The sequence below is a fragment of the Dermochelys coriacea genome, chromosome 19 (assembly GCF_009764565.3).
Source record: "Dermochelys coriacea isolate rDerCor1 chromosome 19, rDerCor1.pri.v4, whole genome shotgun sequence".
NCBI classification, from domain to species: domain Eukaryota; kingdom Metazoa; phylum Chordata; order Testudines; family Dermochelyidae; genus Dermochelys; species Dermochelys coriacea.
Genome location: NC_050086.2, coordinates 3981554 through 4001040, shown reverse-complemented (window position 1 = coordinate 4001040; position 19487 = coordinate 3981554). Strand labels below are relative to the sequence as shown.

Here is a 19487-nt window from a genome sequence, read left to right as displayed (position 1 = left end):
TACTTGCCTGCAGCCCCCAGCTCTGGGCCTATTTTGAGCAGGTACTGCTAACCATAGTGAACAGGGTGGTTTGTTAAGGATAACTGAGCCCACATGATGGGAAGCTCAAGGGCAGTTATACCACTTATTGTTCCACTTGCTGATGTACTACTTTTGGGAGCAAGATTAGGAAACCAAAAGCCAAAACAGGAGTCACTGGTATCACTTCAAGCACCTGTAACATACATGTGGCTGACTGTTCACTTACAGCATGGGTACACTTCCCACAATTACGTATATGCTCCAATCCAGTACTCTCTTCCCCTCCCAAGTAACACCCCAAGGATTGCCAAGAATGTTCCCAGGACATCTAAGACACTAACTCAATTTTTAAAACTTAGGCCTCCACTGGGCTTACAAATTTCCACGTCTTGTCACACTGCTGTTCAGTTTGATCCATGCAGCAATGAAGCAAAAGGCTGCTTCTCCTGCGACCACTAACCCCTTAATCAAGCTGTTAAGAAATTTTCTACAGCAGTGTAGAAACCTGTGATTGATCTTTTATTTGAAAGGCTGGTTATATATGGGAAAAATTTAGCTGGTATTATGTTAGGATGGATTAATGTGATTACAGTAATCTGCACTGCTGTAATATTTATGCCCAAGCCTTGCCTAGCAAAGGAATTTACACCACAATAATGGCTATTGGCAGAGCATAAACTTCATCAGCTGCTCTGTATTACATGACAGGACAAGATCAGAAATATGGATATTCAAAGCTAAACACAGCAATCATCTTCATCCAGCACTGATTGGGTTGTGGCAGTTTTCTTGGTATGGACATATTAGAATGGAAGACCAACAAATTCCAGAGTGTGTTCACCTAGGACTGCTGCTACACTGTGCAATCACTTGGGTGGCGAAAGGTTTGATGACACAATAAAACTGAATATCCAACCAAACCACTTTAAGGACCTAGATAGATAAATATAGGTGAAGCTTCATCTGCAATGATGTCACATCCCTTTGTGATTTGTCATCATGAAAGCATTAACATAGCTGCTATCTTGACTCTTTCCTGAAGAGGAAAAATAAGGACATGATGGGCCTTTTTTGCTAGACTTAAATCCTCATCCACGCACTGAAGCAATAAAGCATTACAACAGGATTGGACAGCTGCAGGATTCATGCTTTCTACACAACCAACCTTATTTTGCAGTAGGTAGCTGGCTCTGGCTAATGAGTAACTGCAATTTTGAGATCTATCTCTGGAGAAGCAGTTGGTCTGATTAAGAACCTGATCTCTGTAAGGGAGCACTTTGGAACAAGATGCTTTGTCTAGTAAGAACTTTCAGAATCAGGCTTCTAGTTTTGTAAACATGATAGGCAAGTGCCCATCCCAGCTCACGCAGCTGCCTATTGCTTTCTAGGATTCATTGGGGTCTTGAGTTTGCCTTGTTCAGTACAGGTGCAGCACAGCACTGGAAGACATTAACCATGCAAATGCTTACACAAGCTCAAAAGACAAGAGTCCAGTATTCCCCACATACTGATGTTTGGTTGCTTAGGGGAGGGGTTCACAGATTCCATCACATTGTGCTACCCCCCCCAAATCACCACCTCATTTTTAGCAGTGATACCCAAAGTACATAAATACGTTCAACTAAATTAAGTTCTGGAGTAAAACTTAAGAAAACAAATGTCATTTTGTACAGCAATTGAGTCTTTTATTGAAGAAAACCATTGCCACTTAAGTCCCTAGGTCCTCTCCACTGGGTTCTGGGCTTCAAACACTGCTTCTTCCTGTGAATGCAAAAAACAGAAAGTTAGCCCCAAAATCTAGAGATGTTACCAGCAATCTTCATACATAGATAACTTAAATACTGAATGAACACAAAAAAAAAATCAAGCATCTGGCCAACATGTTCTTTAGCAATGTATATAAGCTTTCAGGATACACCTGGGATTAAGTGAATAGCATAGGAACAGGGACATAGAAGCAGTTCTGAATTGGACCACAGCATTAGGAATCAACTTGTAAGGATCTTTACATCACTGGTTTCAAAAAAGTGTTATTCTGTTTAATCTGCCTAAAGGATAGATCAGATGCATACAACCATCAACAGTCCAAAGAAAATATTTAGCAAGTTTCCCCCAGGCCTGTGGTTTTAAAAACTGGCATAATATTTTGTAAGTGTTTTAGACTGAAGTCTAGTCAAATGGTGAGAGAAAAGAACTCTAGTTTAATTCCAGCTCTGCAGATTCCTCCTTATGGTCCCTGCATACTATCTACTATCTGCTCGCTCCCCCACATATAAAAAACAGGTAAAATATTGATTTACCTACCTTGCTGGGTGCTGTGAAGTTCAACTGTAAAATGTTTTGAAGATGAAAAGCAGAACTAATTTTTTGCATCAAGTTTAATTTAGGTAATTGTTTTACTCAAGAGCTAAGCTATCTGCCCTAAACCTCTCTCCTCCTAATGCACCATGCATTTCTTATGGTGCTTGAAATTAACATGTTAGGTTCCTTGTTTGTGTCTGAGCATCTGTAGAGTTCAGTGAGCAGGGTTTATTGATGCTGCAGAGCCGGAAAGCCTCAAACAATGCTTATCTTGGTTCTACAAAAGAAAGATTAAAAGGTTTTATATAAAATCCATTGAAGAATTACTTCTGACCTTACGAATATATATTAAGATCAGGTCAAGTTTTAGGCAGAAACTGCTAAGTACACTTAGGGTCATTTCTTCTTACAAACTCAGTATTCCAAGGTTAATCTACTACTCACCCATTCACTTTGCAGTCTGGCTACTCCACGTCACCTGACATCAGGTCACAGTCTGGACTGTGCTCAGGCTCTACTGCTGCATAGGGAGAAGATATGCAAGTTAATGTCTCCCATAAGATGATTTTATACCCCCCAAATACAAGTCACTTATTTGGTGACTCTCCATTTGGCCATTCCTTTATGAGGTGCAGCATCTCAGCAAAGTAGAGGCCATGGAATTAAGAGGAAGTTGGCATCTAAAGTAGAACATGACCAAGCAAAAATGACAGCTTGCACAATCATAACTATTTATCTGGACATGTAAAAAGCATGTTAACTCTATGGCAGGGGTTCCCAAAAATGTATTCAGAGGGTGAACCATATCAACAAGATTGTTTGAGAACTACCTACCCTCCCTCCATTCGCTATTATAATGGACTGTCTGTGGCAACTACTGCAATTGCTTACACAAAAATGTACGTTTAGCTTTTTAACGCAAATTAGCTACTGGAAACAAGAACCACCACCAGCACTATTCCACACTCCTTTAGACCAGTTTTGAACATTTTTTTAAAATGAAAGAACACCACATATGCTTACTTCACATGGATGAGCACATTTGTTTCACTCAGCTTGCATCATCTTCACCTAAAGGATAACAACTGAAGTTATTATAAAAATATACACTAGAAAGTTTCTGAAAACAAAGTTCTAACAGATTACAAAATTCTAACCTTTAAATTAAAAATAAAAGTTTAAAAGATACATGGACTGATTAGTTATGAGGGAATTTACAAATTATTCCAAAATACTAGGTGGAAGTAGTATAAGGGGCAGAAATAGGCTAGTCTAAACACTTGTAAGAAAGTAAAAGAATATGCAGGTGGTTGAGTGAAAAACTGCACCTAATCTGAACACCAAGCCATAACTGCTAGCTTCACCAGTCTGAGTACAATGAAGTTTGATTGCAGTCAGAGGTATACTATCCCTTATGTGAAGGTATGCACCTGTGAAACTATACTAGTTATTTAACCACAGTTTGGCTTATCTGTAGTAATAATCCACGCTCCATATGGATGAAGCAAAGTGTTCCTGATACTAGCTGTGCCCAGCCCAAGAATCCTACAAGTGCATTGCAATCCAAAGGAAGACACTAGAGTTTGTCATGCGCTTTTCGTTACCTTCGTTCTGTCACAGCTTTCCCCCCCTCTGCATATTAAGCCTTCACTATAGCTATGTTGAGGGCAAACTGCAAGGGGCTGAATGAAGATCATCTACTCATCAGCAACTAGGGACAAGTCTGTGCTAAGTTCTGTGCACGCTATTAGCTGGAGGCAAAGCACACTGCCTTCACAATGCTACTTAGCCAGCCAAAGGGATGAGAGACCCAAATTTAATATCAAACCCACCTCTTGGTAGTGTTGACACTGAATTATAAAATCGACAAGAGAAAATTTAGTATGCACATTGTTTTCTATGCTGTAGCACCAAACACCATGCATAAGGGATACTATATCTTTGTGCATCTTTAGAACACTCCAGATTATGCACTTGTAGCCACCCCCTTTTCCCCAGTTAGCTCTTCAGTACTGGTGTTCAAAAGCAACATTTATAGGTGGGGTATTCACAGTCCACTGTGGGATTGCACAATCGAGTCCTAACTTGTCAATCATTATCTAGCAGCAATGACAGACACGGGAGAAGGCCAATCCTCCCATTTTTTTCTTTTCCAGTAGGCAGCCATTTAAAAACCCCACTAGCTGATATGGAGAGAAATCAGAAGCTGATCAGTTGATTCCAGCCTTGCTAGTAGTGGAAGAAGCCAAGTAACAGTCCAAAACAGCACACTATGCAATTTCTCCAACATGCTTAGCCTCATTTAACATGTTACAACGCACAGGCCTTCCTGATCGTGTCACTGCAGCTGGCAATGATTAACAGAGACATGCAACCCCAATACCACTCAAGTCCTAAAACTACTCACAGGCCTCAATATTTAGCTGTTTAGTGTTTTGCTATTGGGGAAACTGCAAGCAAGACTTGGTATGCTTAATGTTACAGTAAAAGCCCCCATATGCTACACTGTGCTGTGCTCTCCCCTGACAGCACCAGTATCTGATCTAACAGGTACGCATATGTATTCTGGCACCACACTTCCGAGCTTCAGATAAACTTTTGGGAAAAGTATAATTTATAGAGAAAAAGATAAAACCAAGATGAAACACAATGCAAGCACTTCAGTGTACTGTTATTTCTCATACCCACTTATTACAAGTTGTTTGCTTAAAATAAACATGCCTATTTGTTTAAGAAACCTACTGCACTAAGTTTCGTTACTGCAGACAAATCAAAGCTAGTATGAAACCCATTGCTTTGTCACAAATTGCTTGCTCCAAGAGTGTCAAAAGCCTATTACCATTCCAAGTATGCAGAAGAAGGTAGATGTGTCCGTATAACCCCTCCATGACATTCCTGAAGGCAAGTCACGTGTCTAGTAAATACTCAGCACACTGACAAAACTGAACAGACCTGACTGTTGGTTTAGAGATACCTAATAATCCAATTCTTGCAGTTTCACAGCAAACATACTGCCATCAATTTCATTACTGAATTTTACTCATAGAAAACTCTAAACAATGGCAACTGCCCAAACTGGCTTAAAGACTAATGGTATCACAGGTTGAACAGCTTAAGTTCAGCTACACATTCAATGTAACTAAAGAGCTGTTACTGTCCGAGTTATGAAGTGCAGAAATTACTTTGATTTTTCAAAAGAACATGAATACAAACAGTAGAGGGCAAGCCTATCTAGTTTATAAACTGCTTACCAATGAGTAAGATTCTTTCTTGGAAGATACAATACGGAAGTATAATGTCCAAATTTGACAAAAATGTACACCAGAAACAAGTATGCAAAGTAAAACTTTGCATCTTAAGTCAAATCCCTTGCAATACCTCTGAAAGAGGTTTCTTATGCATTGCCAAGAACCAGATCAGGGGATGAAATAAGGAAACGTATGACATTCAGACTCTGTAGTTACAGCTAACTAGCACAACAAAGCAGATAGGAGCTGAAGGTCGACACATTCAGAAGTTTGGAAACATTTAGGTATGTAACCTTTTGAAACACCGTATCTGGTATTTCAAGCAGTGAAGAATTTAGAATAAGCACACACTTGAAAGATATTTTGATGAAAAATTAAGCTACTTTGATCAGTACATTCACTACCAAGATGAGTATGTAAAGACGGGAATCCACAGATTCCCAGCATATTCAGTTGCCTTTAATTGAACATGTATCATGATCACTGTCACCTAAAAATTAAAACAAACGTATCTTAAGTTGATAAACCCTGAAAATAATGGAGATATTTGAACAATTTATGACCTGAGAAGTACTTACACCCAGTCTTAAAACTCACTACAGTGAGCTTTACATCTTTATCACCTAGTTCATTGAAGGCTAGAGCAATGATTACCAATATGTTTTCTAAATAGCCAAGACTCTACAAGGGGATGCACTGCAGATGGGATATTTTGCTACTACAGAAAGTTAATACAAGTGACAGGTTTTTTAGGTGCAAATTGCACCCAGTTGACTAGTTAAATGATTCTAAAATCACATTCCCTCTTCCCCACAGAGCTCACCTAAGAATATCTTCTTCATTACAATGTACTTTAAGAAAATCCACACAAGCCAAGTCATATGTACAAAGGAATCGGGTCTGAGATACTTATCTAAGAATTGCAATAAGTTGCTTATTGCTGCTGAAAAAGATACAGCTTAAAACCGAAAGCCACGCAACTTTGATGCAACCTAAACATTATACAAGTATGAAGAGTGCTGCACTGTAATTTCATAGTCGGAAGTGTGATGTCAGAATACCCACAGAATAAGGTTACACAGAAAGTCACCAAGTTATATTATATTGCTTGTTACCTACCTGTACGCAGTCGGCAATGAGAATCTCGGAGCAAGCAGGAATACTACATCCGGGTCCTAATGTCCATTGCCATTTGTGGTACTACGTTCCTCACAGTTATGAACTGCAGAAATGCTGGCTAAGTGCAGTTATGTAGCAGGCCACTACTTTTAAGAGTGTAAAATTGCAGTCTCAAAAACTCCAGCAAAAACTTGCTGCCACAGTAAGTGGTTGCCGCCAAGGAGAAGCCAAGAATTTTTCTACCATAAAAATACCACGAAATCTCACAAAAGCAGTTTCAATTTCTCATAAGCTGTATTTCTATTAGGTGGTGTGATGTATCTACAGAGTACTGTAGATATGCTCTGTATTCATTTTTAAGGAAGTGTGAAAACATGCAAAAGGATACCCATTTCTATATGCTGCATAACAGATTAAAAGTTTAAATGGGCTCAATTTAATTAAAGCAGACTAAATTGCAAAAGCCAATATTTTCTCTAAGTCCAATACAAAAAAAGGTTCTACATGGTCTAGACCATCTAGAAATGGGTCTGCCAGACCAAGGACTTTTCTTAATGGATTTGAAAACCCTTTACTTCAGTTATGTAAATCACCTGAATTTGTGAAGACTCCAAAACCACAGAACCATGGGGTAAGACCAAGGAATATGACAACTTCCTTAACACCTCCCACCAACTTAATAACTGGATATAAAATTTTAAAATTCTGACATTTGTCTGTCAGCTTTTAAGGCTACCTTTAAAAAGGTTTTGAAATCAAATTGGCCAGAAGCTACTGTATGCCTGTTTAACACATGCAACTCAAAGCAGGACTTGACTTTTTTTTAAAAAGTCTGCTTATGCAACTACAACTACAACATTGGGTACGTGGTTTAATAAAACTATCTCAAATGTTGTAGAAACTGCTGAATCTTTCAGTATGTTTGCTAAACACAGTTTTGCAAACTGTCTATTTTTAAGACCTAGCAACAGCTTACATACAAATAGGGGTACTAAAAAGAAAACCTCTGGAAGGTAATGATTTAGGACATCAGCATCCTTCACTCTTCAAAGTTACAGTACTACAAAAGAAAGCATTTTAGGACATGTGCCAGCATCTCTTTAATAAAGAATGACATGTAATCTGAAAAATAAACTGAAAAAAATTAATTTAATGTTTACGGTCAGAGTTCCCCATCTCAGACACTTTCACCCTCTGTGGGTGTCCACGAACACCCTTTTGAAAGTATTTGCATTGAGTCCCTACTATAAAACTCATACAAATTGTAATTGGACTGCTGATTTTAAACTAAGAATCCTATACAAAGGATCCCAGCCACTTGATCTCCAGTTTAAGAACTGCTGATCTAAGATTTCCTACATTTCGATTCATAGTGGTAAAGTGTCATCTACCCTCTTTAAAAAGTTCTGGGAAAATAGGAACAGATTTGCCCAACTGGCTGAGTCTCTATTTAGACACTTATTTAGTCACACAGCTGGTTACAACATTTCACAGCTTGCCAGGATTTTACAATTGAAGTTTTAACAGTCAGCATTTAAACAGTGCTCACTTCTGAAGACAGACTGTATTCCAAGGTAATGAAGTCTAAACACTAAAACTTTATCCAGAGAGACAAAATTTAGGATTAGCCAATGCTTAGCACAAACAGTGGAAAGACCTTCTAACAATTAAAACTATTCACAGAATGCTCAACATTTTGGGAGTCAGGTAAAAATACAACCAAACCAAGTAAGTTTACCAACTTTGCACAAGCAGGTTGATGTATCCTGTCTTAACACCAAGGCATTTTACACTGGGAAGCCATGCTCCCAGCTTGTCAGGTACAATCACAGTAATAAAGTCCAGCATACCTTGAATTCTATGGGGTTTAATTAAGTGGACAGCAAACTGATAATTCATCAAACCCATCTCCTCTGTCAGACTCTTAAGAGGGAGTTTTATTTGTACTATGTAACATTAGCTATTGAACTCCAGGTTTAGTCCTACTCTTGCCTTCCAAATGTCAGCATTAAGACCTGACAATATCAGAACAGGGGTTCTCAACCAGAAGGTGTGGTGAGCTGAGCCAAACTTAAGTGGCACTGTGACCTGGCACATGGGCAGTGGAAGCACCAAGTAAAACGAAATGCGAAGATTGGCCAGGACTCAAAAAAAGCTGAGAACCCTACTACAGTGCAAGAGGCTATTTATTTATCTGAATTTAACATGATGAATTTAGGATTTAAGTACTACAAGGTCTATGAAAGAACTTCAGTTTTTACAGCCCCCTGACATTAACCCTAGTTGATTTCTGAACTATAAGAGTTAGTCCACTCAATTAGCATAAGGACATAAGCAAGTTACAGAGTACATATTATAAACCTCCTTGTTTTACTCAAGTAATACTCCCTGGTCTTCTTGCCAAGCAATTTCATTTAGGTATTAAATACTGAACCAGGCCAATCCTGCATCTCAGGCAGACAGCTTCTGTATAAAACAAACTGTCACATTTACAGCCATTTAATTGGGAAGTCAATCCAAGCCATTCTGTGGATTTCCTTTAAAAAGTGACCTTTTCAACTTCTTTAAAGATTTCAAGCAGTGGATGCCAAAGAGAAGTCTGTTACCATCCCACCCTCCATTGTTAAAATCCAAAACTCATTACATGACAGCAGCATCATTTGCAGTTTAGTTTCCATTACTGCATCTTACAACACTTGCACAATTTCCATTTATTTCCTTATTGCAGTATAACGAATGCTCTGAAAATCTGTATCCACTGGAAGATCAAGTATCGGTCTACAACTATTTGACCCAAACGTAAAGCTTGAGTCGTAACGGGAGGAGGCCTCACCCTTAAGCTACTTTTCCACATCCTGGTCTAAATCAGACCTCTAAATCCAAGACTCATTTCTTTTATGTTGAAAGGTATGGCATTTAGCCTCATTTAGAACCATGAATGGCGAGTTTAAGATCAGAATAGTTACTACATTTAGTATTCTATTTATTTGAAGCACAGTAAAAAAAAGTTGGTACACTGCCATCAAGTTAGGGATGTTATACATCAAAAAAAAGCTAAATTTTTTTTGAAACACTGCATTACATAATTAAATTTTACTCGTCCAAACAGACCACTTACAAATATTAGGTCACTAGTTTCTAACATCCATAAAAATGTAGCTTTCTTACTAAAATGCAAGAATTAAAAAGTTGGTGTCTAAACAAGGCAGACAAAAACAAACTGGAATGAAACTACTGGTCACATCTAAAATCGGGGCTTTTTGTTTGGGCCTTCATATTCTTCTCTCCCTCTACCATATCCTGCTGGTGTTCCAGGCCCCATTCCTCTAGGACCCTGGCCACCCACAGGCCCCGCACCTCCCTGCCCAAAGCGTTCAGCACGCTATTGGAACAGTATTAACAGTTCATTATATGTAGTTGATGTCCATGTGTGTTAAGTATATATTTTTAGAAGGTTCCGTAGTCAAGGTTCGTCGATACAATCACCATTGAGCCGATCCACAGGTACCGGGAACATAGAAAGGAAAAAAGGGTAATTTAAAAATTAGTTTATTGTAAAACATGCCTTGAGGTATGTTCCCAACTTGATGCATTCTCATACATCTGTTACAAAGAACAGATACTCCCTGCAGTGCTAGAAATGTAAGCATTAGTGCAGATGTGAATTAACACCCTTTCCAAAATGAGCTCTAGCAATTTTCAACCAAGTTTACGCAAACAGCTTGCAAACTCAACTTTAGTTCAGTACAGGTTTTGTTTACGTCAATAAGTTATTTCCAAATAAACCTAGCCAGAAAAAGCAAATTCAGTTCACTGAAGTATGAGCTGACATTAATAAAATGTCATTGTAAAGAGGATGCCTACTCACCAGTTAATGGCATGTGCTGCATTAGAGACCATGTGCTTTTCAAGATGGGCTTTAAGACTACATCTGCTGACTAAACTGCAGAAGCCTTAAGTAGTAAAACAAACAACTGTAATACAGTGCTACTGGATTACAAGAATGAAAAATGTGAAAGGCTAATAAGCAGTGATTTACCTAACCAACACAATTGCTTGATCAAAAGACCTTAATTTATTCTCACATTTTCAGGTCTATTGCTATATAACCAAATGTAAAAATGGGTTCACAAAACTACATTTTAATCACTGTTTCAAGTTTGCCCTTTGGGCATTTCACTAGGTGCACCCATTAGAGCCCCCCTCCCTTCCCAGCTTCACCGCAAGCTCTTGGAAAGTCCACTAAGACTTTACAATTATTAAAAAGACTTCAGGGACTATCTCCCCATCAGAGTTGCAAACACTGAATTGGACTGCAATAAAGCAGAGACTTCAAATATCTTTACTAATGCATCTAGCTGCACGTATTTCTACCAAGCTACCAGATAAGCAAGTAGGTGTGGCTGGCAGCAATCTCTAAAAGTTACATCAATACTGTGAAGTCAAAGATAGCTTTCAACTTCCTTTTCAAATAAGAGTTTCACTACCCCCTAAAAGAACAATAGTAATTTCAATTTACTAAATTAAGTCTGTAAATACAGACCATAGGTTAAATTCAAACTTTTCTCCAGTTACTGGCACAGAATTATTTGAAAGTTGCTTCAATCTTTCTGAGGAAGGAATTTTCAGAAAACAAGGAGTTTCTAGCTTCTCCATAATTCATGTCTTCTTTACAAAGTTTATACACCAACTAAAACCTAATTGCAACTCTTAAGTTTAATAACTGGGACTGCATTTTGTGGCATAGAGAGCCATGTCCTAGGGAACTTTAGGCAGTTAAACCATCTTAACAGCAACATGTTTTGATGGTACCAAGTTGTTTTAAATTAATACACAAGTTCAACATGCACCTGTACCAAGACTTTTAAAATGAGGAAAAAAATGTACACAGCATTCGCCACAGACTACCTAAATGTTCACTAGACACTTACGAATTGCTTAAAAATGTTATCAGTAGATTATAGATGCATTAAGGCCAGCAGCATCATCTACTGAATCAATCAATGCTTTGCAAAGTTAGATACCAGAGGTATGGTTTCCATAAAAAGAAGATACCTGGTAAGCTACTGTGGTAGCACACCATATGAAGCCAAAGGCCTGAGTACAGTCTAACCTTAAACCCACCCAGAAAAAGATTATCTGCATTTTGTGCCAGAGGGTGTGCACCCTCGACAGGGAAGGTGGAAGCATACTATCATCAACCACTTGACCCAGAATACACTTCCAGCCTATTAAAGCATTTCTGTTAGCACTGCTCCAGTGGGATAGCACCAAGCAGACTCCAACCCCATGCACACATTTAGTGTGCCAAAAATAGTATTGTTTGGAAACATACCTCTAAACATGAGGTATGCAGTAGATTAAGAACCTGCGTCTACAGTCATGCCCAACAAGTGGGAAACAAGAAGTTAGAACAGGCTATCATTCTTTTGTCAGATAGGAGTCACAAAATGACTAAGGTCAAGGAGTACTGGGAATATCTAAACATGCCTAAAGCTGCTAACTGCATTTCCGCTCTTTTGATATTATGGCAAACATTAGCACACAGAATATGGTATACTGTTTGCCATCTGATTACTCACAAGTTGGCAGTGATGAGTAATCTTGCATAAACATACGTGAGTACAGATTTGCATTTTGCAATCAATGCAAAGGTGCACTGATTTTGTAATTAGGCTTGGAAGGACCAGATTTTAATTGATCTCAGTAATTACACATTGGAGAACAAGAGTAGAACATAGCACTTGTGGACAATTGCTACAATTATGAAATAGTTTTAGATAGAACTGACAAGCTTCAAGCTCTCCTGTCTATTTGTTGTAAATTAATTTCTACAGTAATTACATCTTGATAAATAAGCCTTATTTCTTGTTAGAGCAAAAATTTAAGCTGTTGGAAATCAGACCAGTATTTTGAAATATCAAAATTCATGAAAAAATCCTTCCAAGGCTAAATATAATGCAGGTACTCAAAACCCAACCAGTAACAGGGTTACCAGCACATATGCTTAATAGCACATTTGAATTTGTTTACAGACAACTTTGTCTAAATGACCATACTCATTAAAAACTGAATTACTGTACATACTGCCAGACTAGTCCTTAATACTGCTATTACATACACTGACGAAAAAAAGCAGTCAGTACTTAGATTTAAACCATCTACCATTCAAAAATTGGGAGAGTTCAGAATTTCCTGCCTTAATTTCCCCCCTACTAAAGTAAAGCCACCACAGGATACATTACCATGTCACTTCCCATCATAGAACCACTCATGGCCGGTTGGCCAACACCAGGACTGGCTTCATAACCTATGCCGCCACCACCGCCACCACCCATAGGTGGGAATTTCTGAGCTGTTGCACCATAGGGATCTGAGAAAGAAAAATACATAATCATATTCTGACAAGTTATGTTACCCTTGTAAACATATTTAACAATCCTTACCTCCCATGTTCATTGTGCTAGCACCACCCATTCTCATGTCTCTCTCTCTCTGCAAAGGCAAAAACAGAACATCAGAATGAGTAATCAGTTCTGTTCCCCCTTTGAAGGCCTGCATTTCATGAAGCAGGTGGCACCATTTAACAGTATCCATTCACCTACCAAAATTACTTGGTTTTAAGTTACTTTGAACTATTTTTTGAAACCAAGAAAATCCCAGTAGCATCTCAGATTAGTTTAATTATCCATAAACCACAAGGTTTTATTTTGTTAATACTTACTGGATCCATGTAACCCATTCTACTGTAATTCTCTTCTCTCTGTCTTCTCATCTGTTCTTCCATCTCACGCTGGCGAATCATCATTTCTTCTTCCCGTCTACGACGTTCTTCCTCCTGCCTGATAAGTGTGTGTTATTATACCTCAAAAAGCACAATATTTACACCCTTAATATGTATATAACCAACCTGAACATAAAGAGTGAGCATCTTACAATGTGTGTTGGTGTTGGTGGATGAAAAGCTAACAAGTGAATTCAACTTCAGTGAGAGCTAAAGATTAACCATGTAATGCTAAATAGTTTTTGGACACAGAGAAAAATACCTACATGATTTAAATCTCAAGATGTTCAAGTAAAAATGATAAGCTAGCTTTAACATGCAAACATCAACTTGAAATTGTATCAGCACATGCACAACTGTCATTTACACAAAGAACATTGTTGTACAGTACTTAGTTTAGTTTTCAGCGAAAATCTTTATCAAATCCAGGCCTACCTCAGCTGAATTTCCTTGCGTTTCTGCATTTCTTGATTATGAAGTTCCTCCATACGCCTCAATTCTTCTTGACGCCTCATAAGGTCTGAAAAAAAATTGTGAATATTCCCTTTGTACGAGTTTTTATTCTTAGAGTGTTACCTCACTTCAACCGCTTACCCCAGCCTCATTTAAGTTCTATCTGGCACACAAATGATACTGAAACAGGCCTGCTTTTCTCATCAATTAGAGTCATTAATAAACCATTCCCATTTTAAATTACAGTTGGCCAAACAGAATTTGTGCTATGCTCACAAAAAGCCCCGAAAAACAAACTGAACTTGGTGGGAAGCTTTTTCTCCTCACAGCATCCTACTGAGCAACCAGAATTCCCAGTCTCTCAGAGCCACGATAACAATGTGCACCCAGACTATACAAAGCCAATTAATAGGCTCCCATATTTTTATGCAAAATAAGATTTACAGGGAGCAGGATTTAAGTTGCAAGGTACTTTTTAAAAACAATTCTCAAGCTCCACCTGGCTGTTTACAGGGGATCAGTTAATGAAAACCTAAAACACAAACATCCACATAATACGACTTTGTATAGATAGCCCACACAACCAGAAAACAAAGGCAATAGAAGAATTAGTGCCAATCACCTTGACGCAAGAGATTTGCCTGATGTTCATGATAGGCATCTTCCATTTCACTTTCAAGTTTGTCCTTGGCATCTTTCATGTTTTTCTCCACCTGATCTCTTTGCTGTTTTTCCATTTCATCTAAGGATTTCCACCTCTGTGAATATTCAAATTCAAAACTGCCATGCTGAGCAAAGCGGGGTGGAGTTTCTCTTTCCCTACAAATGGAATAGAAAATATTAACTAATAATGAATTTAAAAGAGGAGCTGATTAACAGATTCACTTGAACACTGAATTCAAAATTAACCAGTTTCCTCCTAAGTCACAGTATTTTCAAGAAATGTTCAAATTATGCTTAGAGTTTTAAAGTCTTTTCTAAAACTCTGCTGCTGACACTATATATTCTGCCACAAGCCAGATATTCAGAACAAAGAATCTAGAAAATCCCACTAATAGAAGCAGTAATTTCTTCCAGGAAATTAAAGGAGAAACACATTGTTAGCTAGATCCAAATCATGTTTTTTATATTAGAATTAGAAAAAATTCTGTTTCACAGTTAACAAACCACAGACTCTGCCCATGAGGATAAGTGACTTAGCAGTTGGACTGAGAAAGGGTATTTACACCCACAGCTCATTGAAAAGTCAAATGATATCCACATCTTCATCACTGCAATTCTCTGAATTTGCATTTTTGTTTAAAATTTTCTGAATGTGTTGGTTTCAGACCATTAATATTAAAACATTTCATTTAAGTGGCATCAACTTGAAATCTCTTTTTTAAACAATTTTCAGATGTAGTTAAGAATTTCCATTTTCACTAATGATTTGGGTACATCTGATCATTTTACCCAGCATCAGATACTACAACTACCATTCCAACGTTCGTGCTTTTTTAATTTCCTTCTTTGTTGCTGTGTGAAAACTGCTGAAGTGCTGTGAAGTGCACAAAGCAAACAAATACTCTATTTTTACAAGTAATACAAAAAGTAAGCCATTTTTATACAGAACGGTGATTTTTAAGTTATTTTAGTGGATAGAAAGAAAAATAACCTATGAGAAGATGTCAAATTCAACATTGGCTTCACAGCAAAAGTTTTATTAAAGCTAATGTTAAAAAAATTACACTACTACATAGGTTAAGAAAACAGTGTCTATACATCTGGGTATAGTGCTTAGATATCCACAAAGTTTGTTTTAAAAATCATAAGGTACATATGCTAAACTATCATGTATTGTAAATAGCATGTACTGTAATATTTGAGCATAAACTTGTGAGCTCATGAAAATTTATGCTCAAATAAATTTGTTAGTCTCTAAGGTGCCACAAGTACTCCTTTTCTTTTTGCGAATACAGACTAACACGGCTGCTACTCTGAAACCTGTAATATATTTGAGATCAATATGCCCTATCTTTATGAGGAGGAAAAAACAAGAGTGCCCCTACTTTTGATACATTGGATTCTTCTGAGCAAGCTTTTCTGGAAGACCATCTTCATCATCCAGTTGTTCAAGTGGTTCCACAATAACTGGCCTAGGAGTACTAAACAAAAACAAAAATCAGATTTTTCCAGTATGAATGCTGCTTGTAGCTTTTAGAGGAAAATTTGTTTATAACAATTATCACTTAAGCTAACTGTAATAAAAAGACAATAAGAGACTAAATGTTTATCTCTAACTGCCATGTTTAAATAAGGTACATTTCTATACAATCAAACGGCTTACGTGGTCAACAAGAATACTCCTTCGGTGCACCGTTCAAATGCTTTCCTTGCAGCTGGCTTAGATGCAAATTCAACAATGCCTTTTCCTGTTGATCTGCCACGATCATCTACAATCACAACAGCTCTTTCAACTGGACCAAACTGTGAAAAAGCTTCTTCCAATAACTCATTGGACACATATGGCGAAAGATTACGCACAGACAGAGCAGCAGCGTGTGTGGCAAAACGAACTCGAAGCTGTCGGCCCCTCATAGGAATATCATCAAGTTCTGCCTTTGCAATTTCAGCCAGTGCTCTGGATTCCTGAAAAAAAAATTAACGAGACCCAGTTTCAACAAAACAATTGGCTCACCGTAATTTAGCTGAACAGATTTAAATGGCTATAGCATGAGAACCCACCAATTTAATGAATCCAAATCCTTTCCCCTTGTTGATAAAAACCTCTCCAGGCTCCCCATATTTAGCAAATAATCTTTTGAATTCTTCATCTGTAATATCGGCAGGCAAGTTCCCCACAAACAGACGGCAACGTTGGGTGTAAGTCTTCTCGCCGGGTCGCCGCAGAAGAGACAGATTTGCTTTAAAGCCCTACAAAAAACAGAGCAGTTCAAAGACGCGTTGCCTTTACACCCGGTAAAAGCCTTCAGTCAAAGAAGTTCAACCAGCTGCCACCCTCTTGGCCACAGCACATGCCCCGCCTGCCAAGTCGCCCAGCGAGGCGTGACGGGGTTTAGCCACCAATATGCAAACTGCGCCCACGTTGCCTGTCAGGGGGCCACCTTCCCTCCCGTAACCCGCGCCGCATTTAGGCGAGGCCAGGCGCCCCCGACGGGGAAAAGCCTCGTTCAATGGGCCCATAGCACCTTCCCCCCGCAGGGCCACGTCCCGTCCCCCCCCGCAGGGGTATCTCCTCGCCCCCCCCCCCCAGCCCGAGCACGCCCCTCCGCACGCTACGGCCACCCCGACAGGCCCCTCCGCGGCTCCCCTTCAAGATGGCGCCGGGCGCGCGGGGAGGCCGAGCGCCGCCGCCATCTTGTAGCGGTGGGGGAGGGGCGGGGACTCACTCACCTCGTCCGCGGCCTTCTCGCCGCTGCCTCCGGCCGAGCCCTGCTGCAAATTGAGGCCCTGCCCTTGGTGCTGCTGGCCCTGGCCGCGCCCGCGCTGCTCGCCGCCCGGGCCGCCGCGGTGTCCCTGCCCCCCCTTGGGGTGCGGGCCGCCGGGGCCCTGCTGGGGGCCCCCCGGACCCTTGGGCCCCCCGCCTGGAGACTGGCCCTGACCTTTCTTGGGGCCGCCGACAGGGGTGGGGCTCGGCTTCGGCTGCGCCTGCCCCCCAGGGCCGGACGGGGTGGCAGGAGGAGCGGCAGCGGCGCCCGCTTGGGCCTGCGGCTGTTGCTGTCCCGCGGCCGGGGTGGACCCCGCCGGGGCCCCAGGGCCGGCCTGGCTGCCGGAGGGGCCCGAGGCAGTGGCAGTGACGGAAGCGGACGAGGCGGGCGGCGTGGCGGTCGAGATGGGCGGCTTCGGGGGTTCGGGCTTCGGGACCCCGCCAGGCGGGCCGCCCCCCAACGGGCCGCGGTTCTGGCCAAGCCCCATGCCGGGCGGTGGAGACCGGAAATCATGGTTGGGGCCTCCCCGGCCTCCGCCGCCGCCACCGCGCCTGTGGAAACCGCCACCGCCTCGGCTACGGAACCGATCCCGAGACATGGTGCCGCTGTTCCTCTTGTCTCCTCAAGCTCCGAGCCTTGCGCACAAAATGGCGGCTACGCCAAACGGCCTCGCCGGCGCCTTTGTCCGCCCCTTATATACCTTCTCCGCCCCCGGAAACCACCCTCCATCGCGGAGTAACCAATAGAGAGCCGAGTTTGCAAAGACTGATAGATCTAATAGCCAATAGTCCGCTCCTACTGTGCCACATCTTTTCTCCCGTTGGTAGGAAATCTGCTCCCTGCTGATTGGTCTGTTTGACCTCCGACTACCCGACGGTATGATCCGTTATACTCCTGTGTGCTGATTGGACAATTTGACCGGCAGGCGGGTCGGTCATTATACAATGTGTATTACGATTGGACGGCAGCGGAGTCACTCATGCTACTAAGCTACCGGCTCTGCAGGGAAGACTAGGAGTCTGTCAACTGCCACAATGTAACCAATGGCTCTGCTATCCGCTATGCAGCCTCAGCCACGTGGTGCGCATGACCCTGAGGTCCCATGCTCGCCTTCCCTGCGGTGTGGAGGAGGGGGTCCGCTTTTGGCTGTGTCCGTGGTTAATTAACAACTGAAAGGAGGTCGCTGATTGCTCCAAGAGGTCCTATAAGAACCGAGGAAGGCTGTTCTTGCGGTTATAAGGCACTGCTCTGGCACTCAGAATAGTGGGATTCTCTTTATTCTGTGGCGGACTCACTGCTACCTTCAAAAGCAACTTTTCTGATTGGCAAAAAGAAAAGGAGGACTTGTGGCACCTTAGAGACTAACACATTTATTTGAACGTAAGCTTTCGTGAGCTACAGCTCACTTCATGGGATGCATGCCGTGGAAAATACAGAGGGGAGATTGATATACACCAAATGCATCCGATGAAGTGAGCTGTAGCTCACGAAAGCTTACGCCCTAATAAATTTGTTAGTCTCTAAGGTGCCACAAGTCCTCCTTTTCTTTTTTGTGAATACAGACTAACACGGCTGCTACTCTGAAACCTTTTCTGATTGGGGTTCTTCTATTTCTTGGTCCCCATTTTAGGCTGATTTTCAAAGGGGCTGAATATCCTCAGCTCCAACTGAAGTCAGTGGTGTCTGGGTACCCAAAAATCAGAGGCCACTGTTGAACATGTTAAACCAGATCATAGGCCCTTCTGTAAAGTATTATCTCAGTGGGGAATTCATAAGTACGAGCTGCTCAGATGAAGTGGGTTCTAGCCCACGAAAGCTTATGCCCAAATAAATGTGTTAGTCTCTAAGGTGCCACAAGTACTCCTCATTTTTTTGCTGATACAGACTAACATGGCTACCAGTCTAAAAATGTACCATAGAAGAGAATAAATAAATGTAAACAATAAAGAAATGAAAAGGAGGACTTGTGGCACCTTAGAAACTAACAAATTTATTTGAGCATAAGCTTTCGTGAGCTACAGATCACTTCATCGGATGCATTCGATGAAGTGAGCTGTAGCTCATAAAAGCTTATGCTCAAATAAATTTGTAAGTCTTTAAGGTACCACAAGTCCTCCTTTTCTTTTTGCGAAT

General features: G+C 40.7%; 1 protein-coding gene across 27 annotated transcripts; it reads right to left on the bottom strand.

The window, feature by feature from the left end:
- Positions 1–1689: 1689 nt before the first annotated feature.
- SFPQ (splicing factor proline and glutamine rich) lies at positions 1690–18036 on the bottom strand. 27 transcript variants are annotated; one of them, XR_006278193.1, is made up of 13 exons: positions 17320–18036; positions 16651–16839; positions 16253–16554; positions 15975–16070; positions 14549–14745; positions 13909–13993; positions 13414–13531; positions 13136–13184; positions 12935–13062; positions 3346–10071; positions 2767–2842; positions 2326–2599; positions 1690–1782 (listed from the first exon to the last, which is right to left on the bottom strand). XR_006278193.1 is itself a non-coding variant. In XM_043505921.1 (11 exons), exons 1-10 carry the CDS (start codon positions 17950–17952, stop codon positions 3370–3372), a joined length of 1821 nt encoding a protein of 606 aa, XP_043361856.1. In that variant the 5' UTR covers positions 17953–18036; the 3' UTR covers positions 1690–2842; positions 3346–3369. The 27 variants fall into 27 exon arrangements, 3 of the variants coding, with proteins under 3 accessions (XP_043361856.1, XP_043361855.1, XP_043361857.1); XR_006278189.1 differs by having other exon boundaries at positions 2767–2839; XR_006278194.1 differs by having other exon boundaries at positions 2767–2836.
- Positions 18037–19487: the final 1451 nt, after the last annotated feature.

What these genes read in the sequence shown, in the direction of transcription:
- SFPQ (XM_043505921.1), bottom strand. Translation starts at nt 17,952, where the DNA reads ATGTCTCGGGATCGGTTCCGTAGCCGAGGCGGTGGCGGTTTCCACAGG. An exon ending in TAGCACAATGAACATGGGAG is followed by an intron (nt 13,063 to 13,135) that starts GTAAGGATTGTT and finishes TTTCTTTCTCAG; the next exon opens with ATCCCTATGGTGCAACAGCT. An exon ending in CTATGATGGGAAGTGACATG is followed by an intron (nt 3,394 to 12,934) that starts GTAATGTATCCT and finishes GTTATCCTTTAG; the next exon opens with GTGAAGATGATGCAAGCTGA.